The sequence below is a fragment of the Triticum aestivum genome, chromosome 4D (genome assembly GCF_018294505.1).
Source record: "Triticum aestivum cultivar Chinese Spring chromosome 4D, IWGSC CS RefSeq v2.1, whole genome shotgun sequence".
NCBI lineage: Eukaryota > Viridiplantae > Streptophyta > Magnoliopsida > Poales > Poaceae > Triticum > Triticum aestivum.
This window is the reverse complement of record NC_057805.1, coordinates 50,671,578-50,680,373: the sequence shown is the minus strand read 5'-3', so window position 1 is coordinate 50,680,373 and position 8,796 is coordinate 50,671,578. Positions and strand designations below refer to the sequence as shown.

At 42.5% G+C, this 8,796-nt stretch overlaps 1 protein-coding gene across 1 annotated transcript; it reads right to left on the bottom strand.

Annotated features, from left to right (window-relative positions):
- Positions 1–4,885: 4,885 nt before the first annotated feature.
- LOC123096122 (uncharacterized) lies at positions 4,886–6,809 on the bottom strand. Its single transcript, XM_044517743.1, has 2 exons — positions 6,567–6,809; positions 4,886–6,324 (listed from the first exon to the last, which is right to left on the bottom strand). Exon 2 carries the CDS (start codon positions 6,152–6,154, stop codon positions 5,105–5,107), a length of 1,050 nt encoding a protein of 349 aa, XP_044373678.1. The 5' UTR covers positions 6,155–6,324; positions 6,567–6,809; the 3' UTR covers positions 4,886–5,104.
- Between the last annotated feature and the right edge of the window lie 1,987 nt (positions 6,810–8,796).

Genomic DNA, 8,796 nt, shown 5'->3' with positions numbered 1-8,796 from the left:
AGGCCTCTCCACACCTCAACGTGGATAAATTCAGGGTCCATCGCCTTGACTCCTTTCATCCTTTTTAAGGCCTCCTTGACATCCGACTCCTGAATTCGCCGCACAAATTACCTGATTGTATCATCAAAGGAGTCATCCAGTTCAACGGTAAAGCTCTCATTCTCCCCATTAAACAGCTTATTGAAGTGCTCCCACCATCTATGCTTAAGAAAGGAGAAACTGCAACAGTAATATTACACGTCAAGACTCAAATCAGCAGGGCTTAACAAAAATTCACTAAAAGTATTACTCCTACCTTTGCAACAAAATATAGGACGTTTTTTGTTTCACATAAAATTGATAAAAGCGTCTTACATTTTGTTACAGAGGGAGTACTTACGAACTGATTGTCAGTATGACTGCAGGAATAAATTATTATGTATTGTAGCCTGTAGATTATAGCCTATAAGTGCGGCAAGATTAAGCATTGAAGTAAATGAATGTTTCAATTTGACCACTAGCAGAACACCAGCCCAAATACTAAAGTTATAATACTGAAACAACAATGTCGTGACTGCAGGCATAATAATACGAGTTATTCAGCTATGGGAGCAATCAAAAGTCCAGCAGCACAAGCTAAAATTAACATTTCAATGAAGCAAACACACAATGACAGATCCTTTCCATGTGTGTAAAGACACTTGTTTTTATTAAAGTTCATTTAGACATACAAAGTCCAAGAATCATGGATGTATAACTCAATTCTACTATTCCAAGTTCATTCATCTCAGCTTAATCTAACTGTAGTTTCCTTGCACGACCAACAGAAACATAACAGACATGCTATACAGTCAAGATAATATTTACTAATAGACAACAAAATTACATTTGTGGCATTCACTGTTCCATAAGACGAAAGGTAATCTTCTCATGTTGCTTGGGATAATCACAGCCCAATAACTGACTGTTGTTTGCCCAAAAAAAACTGACTGTTGGACCACTGCTACCTGAACATCTTACAACGAAGCTTGGTAGGATTGGCCTGATTCTGAAGGAAAGCTATGGCTCTGTCCACCATTCCATGAAGGACCTGCTCTTCTATTTGCTTGATGTATCCTCCTTCCATTTCCCCTTGCCTGATTCTGAAGGAAAGCTATGGTGCCGAAGCAAACCCCGAGTAATTCGAGCCTCATCCGTTGAGGGTGACTCAAAGGAAGAATAAGGTGAGACACTTGGTGGCGCTCTGGAGCCTTGGCTTCGGCACCTCTCCAATGGAAATTAGCACTCCCCAAAGAGTGTGATCTTGGGGATAAAATATGTTTTCTCGACTCACTTGTGGTTAAGCCTTTCCCACATCTTATTTTCCTTGTAGGCTTGTTTGCTTGCTATTTAGTTTGTTGCCTAGCATATGTTGTTGCTTGCTTGTCATATACTCCCTCCGTCCCATAATATAAGATGTTTTTGCAAGCTAACATGGCTTGCAAAAACGTCTTATATTGTGGGACGGAGGGAATAGGTTGTTCTTACTAGTTGTATATCTAGACAACCTACTTTGTCCGCATTACCCTAAAATTGACAATTAAGTTAAAATTTGCAATCGCCTATTCACCCCTCGCCTCTAGTCAATCGATTCGATCCTTTCACGATGGCATTGATGGTGTTGTGCAAGATTAAGGGAGAGGGGGTGAACTGGGAGCGGCACGCCTAGTCCGCCCACTTGGGTTTGTAGACGGATGGTCATGTAGCGAGTAGTTGGCTAGTTCTTTGTTTTCCTTTGGTTGAGGGCATTGTAGCTGCCACGACAGTGTTGTACCAAGCATCTTGGCCTTTTTTATGCTACTAGTGCATCCATTTTGGACCGTATCTTTGATTCTTTTCTCCCTGTCAATGGCGCAGACGGGCAGATACCCATATCACAGTGAAGCGGGCAAATTAATGGTGCCGCCACGTGCCCAACTACCCACGCCTCACCCGCCATGTTTTCCCACCACCCGTCATGTTTTCCGCCCCTTTTCCCACCAGCCGCCACGTTTTCCCGCTGCCCATGGCTATAAAAGGTCGTCGCCTCACTGTCCTAGATCATATCCCTGCCGCCCCATCCTTCACATCCTTGCCTGTTCACACCATGTCAATTACCCCGCAGACGAACTGGGTGCCACTCTCGGAGTAGGAAGAAGCGCATGATGTAGTCACCCTCATCGCCAAGGAGGAGTGAGAACGTTGTGGCGTGCTAAAGTTTGCGTAGGAGGATGAGTTGACTCATCACATATGCATGTACCCCGTGCATATCATTTACCATCAACGTGGTGGGGCACTCTAAGTTTGCACTTTGCCTCGACGGCCTCCATAATATTACAGAGGACACTTCAGACGCATTATGGAGGCTGCCAATATGGCGACTCTGCTAGAGTTGCTCTTAGTTAACTATAAACAAAATGTTACTCTAATGCATACCACAAAGGAATACTGATCAAGTGCGATGGATAGATACACCATTGGAACCCAATAAAAATTTATAGCTTCACTTACTATCTTATGCTTTATGGACAATTACTATATCAGTAAATATACATGGTTTCTTAGGAGTGATATGATTTTTTTTAGTAATTACGCACTGACATAAGAATCAAAGGAGGAGTAAAAAATAACTGTTGATTACTGGATTGGAAGGTTTGATAGTTTGTTGGTCATTAATTTACATTCTCTTTATAGACACACTAAAGATGATGGCCCAATGTGAGGGCCACCATGCTAGTTCTATTAAAAGAGATACAACGAATGAGACCAAAATGTCTACATACAAGAAGGGTACACGAGATAGACAACAACGAAAGAAACATGACAAAGATACGACAAAAAACACCTATGACTAGGTTCCATTTTCGTTCGGGGCAAGGTCTTGAAGGAGATATGCTAATGCTCCGACGTTGTCGGGTACCATCCGTGAAGATCAAGACATTAATTTTCATTCTGGATGCTGGATCAAACCAATTAAGACCAGCGAATCAGCAAAAAGACTTGATAAACTTTTTTGTATGATTTGTAGGTCTCACTCATATAGCCCGTTGAAGCAGTCGTAGAACAACAATAGTAAAAGTAGCTTTTTAGATTAATCAAAAAAAGTAGTTCATGTACCCTAAAAAAGGAAAATCAGTTTGAGCATAATTGGTAAAAAAAGAACTACAGTAAAGCAGCTAACCATTTAGGGATGTATCCATGTCTAAAACACATGTATTTTGCAACGAGGGGGTTATGGAAAGAAAAAAAACTTGCATAAATATAAAAATAATACTAAGTACTTCCGCCGCCACCATGCTAGTTTTATTAAGACAGGTACAACACAATGAGATCAACGCATCTATTTACAAGCAGAGTACATGATGTAAAAAATAATGGCATGACCATGGCAAATATGAGAAAAGAAACATACAGCTAAGTCACCGTTTTCTTTCTTTTCTTTTACGGAAGGCCTTCAAGAAGGAGCTACACCCTCTGACGTTGCCGGGTCCAACCTGCAAAGGCATGACAAAGGTTTTTGTTATGGATGTTGGGCCCAACCAATTAAGGTCATAGCATCAACAAAAAAGCTTTATAATATATTTTCCAATTTGCGTGATTTATATAACTCATTCGTATAGCCTTTTGATGCAGGGGTGAAACAACCGACAAACAAGGTAATCTAGGACAATCATGCTATCAGTAGTATTGTTATAGATCAATCAACAAAGTAGTTCATGTACCCTAGACAAAAGCAGAAGTAGTTCGAGCATAAATGAAAAAATATTAATGGAATGCAGCTAACCTGGAGCAGAAGATATCTGTAACATGTTTCCCCATAACTCATTTAATAAATTGCATCGGGCAGTCACTGAACTTGCAAGATATGTGTACTTTAGTGAGAAATGTTGAAAATGGATGAGAAGCATCAAAATGAGCACAGAAAGGTCACAGTTCACAACCCATCTGGCTAGTTTTCCTCTCTCTGGAAAACCATCATGGTGAGATATTAACACCACACCCAGCTATGCCTGGAATTAAAACTCAAAACTTGTCAGCTAGTCGAGTTGTGAAGAGCTCGGCCCATTTAGCTTGAACTCGCGAGCTCCAGATTTTCCTAGTTAAGTATAACTAACAAGCGAGCTAACGAGTTACTCCCTGAGACTCGATAAGCTTGGAGAATTTCTGCTACAGTCCACAGGCTAGCCCACAACACATTAATTCCAATCCAATCTAAGTCCAGCCCAGCATTGCATCATACACCATATCAGACAGATTTTTCGTTTTGAGATGACTATATCAGATGTTGGATGTTTGCTGTGTGAACTTTGAAGTTTGAACTCCCGTGTTAAGGCTGATGTTGGTTGAAACTTGAATGAATATCTACCAAATATATTTGGGCATAATGATATCCGTATTATCTTGCTGCTGTCCCTTCTTTTGTTCCATATAGCTTACAAAATTTTTAACAAGCATGGTGAGTTTAAGGAGCTAACTGACGAGCTTAAAGACAGGATTTTCGCTCGTTCTAGGTAACAAGTTTGTTGAGTTCAAGCTTAACATGTTCGAACTACACCTCTTGCTGAAGACATTGGGATACAATCATACAACAAGTAGTAAGGTATCCTTATTAGCACGAAAATTAAGGCTCAGAACAGTCAAATTGATATCTATATCCTGTAGCACGCAAGCATGGAGAACAACCCTAGTCTAATAGCACTTTCACATGGCATTTGGTTACCAGGCTAAACCACTCATATTCGATATTCAAATCTGAATGCAGGCAACAGGGAAGTTCAGGTTCAGGAACATAACACAATATTGCAAACAGTCATTGATGCATTAGCTACTTGTTTCAGCCAGTACAAGCTAACATTTAACATTTAAATGAAGCAAAGACACAATGACAGATCTTTTCTATGTGTGCGAAGGCACTTGTTATTAAAGTTCACTTACACATACAAACTCCAAGAATCATGGATGTATAACTCGATCCTACTATTCCAAGTTCATTCATCTCAGCTTAATCTAACTGTAGTTTCGCGGCACGGCCGACAGAAACATAACAGACAGGGTATACGGTCAAGATAGTATTTGCTAACAGACAACAAAATTGCATTTGTGACTTTCACTGGTCCATAAGACGAAAGCTAAGCTTCTCATGCTGCTTGGAATGATCACAACCCAATAACTGACGGTTGGACTCCACAGCTACCTTAACATCTTGTAACGAAGCTTGGTAGAACTGGCCTGATTCTGAAGGAAAACCATGGTTCTGTCCACCATTCCATGAAGGACGTGCTCTTCCATTCGCTTGAGGTATCCTTGTTCCATTTCCCCTTGCTTTAGCGACATCCAAAGAAGACTTGAGCAAGCGAGTTAAATGTGAGTTCAACCCAGAATTCAGTACATGAGCAAACTCCATGGATACATTCAGGCCTTGTGCTTGCAATCTGTGCTGAAGTACATTCCACAATGACCGAGTATCTGGCAACTCCGCATTATTAGAACATGTTTCATAAGTGTAAGAGGTAGAAGGCTGAGGAGTGTGAGCCTTTGGAATCCCCAACGGAATCCCCAACGGAGCTCTGATGGGGCTCCGAATTTGAACACATGCTGGGCTACTGCGCACTTGCTCAACCTCCTCCCCATCTTCTACAGAGACAACTTCCAACAAAACCTTGCTCCCTGATGAAACAAACTCCAGGGTACTCTGTTGCTCCCTAGATCTCGGTATGTCGCAGGAGTTGCTGACCTCGCCTCCATGACCATGAGGCGCCTTCCCATGGGGACCAAGGGGGCTTGGCCTATCAGCGAACTTCCTATCCCTGCTGGTGATAGACCGCCCCATCTTCGCCGGCAGAGCGCCATTGCCCAGTGGCCCATTGGACACCATGCTAGTCTGTGAGTTACCGGTCACCGTCTGCTTACTAGGTGGTCCAAGGGACAAGGAAGCATTGCTGAGGATTGACCGGATGAGGAAATTATGAAGCTTGATATTTTCCTTGCCCAATACACTCAAGCAAATCTTGTCAAACTCATCCTTGTTGAGCTTAAAGCTCAGGAATTTCTTGAGGCTGTTGAAGTACTGCTCGGCTCGCTGATGGCCCAGCTTCTTGGCGATCCGGGATTTCAGCTCCTGGGTATCGACACGAGCGAATTTCTGTCGAGTCTGCATCTTGGCTCACCACCTCCAAGCCCAATCAACAGAAATGCAGGCAACCCCTGAAACCCAATCAAACAGCTTCACGGAGAGCAAACCCTAGACGACGAGCACCCAGCGCCTTCGCTAATCGCCGCCTGACCCTCGACAAACGGCAATAATTACACGAGGCCGGAAGAGCCCGCCTGCGAAATCAGACAACGAAGTTAGAAACAATTCAGGCCACCTCGCTCGAGGATTGCTTCCCGATCCGGGAATCAGACGGACGCGGCGAATTGGCAGGCGAATCTGCGCGGAAGCCCAAATGGGGAATCCCCAATCGCGATCGAACGAGCTCGAATTTCGCGAATTTCAGAACGAAACGAGCGAGGTAAACAATCCGGGGCGAAATAGAACGAATTAGGGGGCGAGGCAACGGGATACCAACCTCGAATCGGCGGGATCGAACAGCTTGATGCGAGGAAGAATTGGGGGATTAGACTGTGGGAAGAACGGGTGCTGTTTTGCGGCGGCCGCTGCCGGTGTTTCCCCAAATCATTGATTTGGCTGCGGGAGAAGAACTACAAGTGGTTCTTTGGAGGCGCCCACGCGCAAATGCTAACCCTACCCGCCGCGCTGCCCTCAGGGGCTGGTTTATATAACTGACCGGTGGGGCGACGGTGTTGGGCTCGGGGCGTGGGCTCCGATGTAAGCGAGGTGGGTAGCTATGGCGTTGGATGAAGAGCGGGGCGTACTTTCGTGGGTCAACCGCACGTGCCGCGGGGAGGGTCATGTCATATCGTCACATCCGAGTCAAGCTTTGTGCCTGAGCTCCTCGAGGTATCTCTGCCCTTTTTGCTCGTCGCCGCAGCCCAACCTTGGTAGAAAACGAATGAACGGCAAGGTTTGTGTTCCAAAAGGTAGAGGTTGCGTGAGATTCGGTGATATTTATGGTTTCAATGTGACGATATTTGCTAAACAATGTTGGAGGCTGGTTGATAACTATGAATCCTTATGCGCGCTAGAGTGATGCGATCAAAATATTATCCATTAGGTGAAATACTAGTATCTGGGAAGGAATTCAAGCCTTAAAAAAGAGTGTATTTGATGAGTGGGAAATGAATTGAAAATAAACATATGGAATATCGAATGAGCGGCAAGGTGTGTGTTTCAAAAGATAAACTAGGTGACATGGGACTCCATGATATTCATGGTTTCAGTTTGGGGATATTAGCTAAACAGTGTTGGAGGTTGGTTGATAACTATGGATCTTTATGTGCTACTAGTAGAGTGTTGCGGTCAAAATGTTATTCTTCACCCGACATAGTAAGTTGTGAATTGAATAGAGGTATGTCGTAACTCATATGTGTGGTAGATTATCTGGGACGGAATTCAAACCTTGAAAAAAGAGTGTATTTGGCCAGTTAAAAATGGATTGAAAATAAACATATGGGATGACTGTTGGATCCCTAATAGCTCTTCTAGAAAAATTGTGGCAAATAAAGGTAACCGAGTTTTCACAAAAGTGAATGAACTTATGGACCCTGTGTGTGTGTTTTTTTAAGCTAGAAATATATAGTAAGAGAGATTCCTAATGTGTTATATTAAACAGAAGAGTTTTTCATTACATTTGTACAATCCAAGAGGGAGCCCTCAAGGATAAGAAGAAATTAAAGACAACAATATAAGAGTAAAAGTAACTAGTACAACAGGTCAGGGGGCCAAGATGGAGAGGGACTCTCACAAAGATGAAGCAAGCAGGGTGATATATTCCCAAAGATGGGGATCAACTCTATATTTAAGCCAAACAAGACCAGCTTTAATCCTTTCCTGCTAAGCTCTAGTTGTTGGATTTATGTGCGTGAATATACCTTCCAAATATTCCAGGCAACAATACCAATATTATCAAAGAAGAGCTCTCCAGTGAAAACCAGCTTGGCAGATTGGATAGCCTCAATCCGAAACAGACTCGGATTCCAATGAGTGCCAACGTTGGTCCAACACCCAACACTGAAAAGGCAAGAAAATTTAAGATGATCAATGGTATCCTCAATTCCAGAATTACAGAGCACACAAGGAGTTCCCAATATTTGTGGTGAGTGGGATGAGAACTTGATCTAGGAGAATTTTTGCCATATTAGTGTGGAGTGCATGCTCCAAATTTCCCTTCATCAATAGAAGAGTGAGGACTACTACCCTCGTCTGGGTTTATTACTCCCCTTCATATTTTGTGATGAATTTTGACCTTAGATTTGATTAGCAAAATATAAGTTATATACCATAAAAATTATATAGGTAGATTTGTATTTGAAATAAGTTTCCAATGATAGTATTTTTGTTACATATAAGTATATGCTAGTCAAATATATGGTCTGACCCAAAATTCAAATGGGAGTAATAAACCCGGACATGGCTAGTATGTTGCATGGCACTTAACTAAAAATGGTGTATTCACCGTTGGATCATCCTACTATAGGCAATGGGAAGACTGTTATACGAATAACATCACAAAAATTGTTGGGCATAGCGGATCATCGCCTCATCTGGTATGGAAAATGTTGTGGAGCCTAAAATTGTGAGGTAAAGTTAAAATTTTCTTATGGCATCGTTTGCATAATCTTATCCCATGCATGTGCACCCTTGCAAACGGCAATATATCTACTACTGGCCAGTGTTCA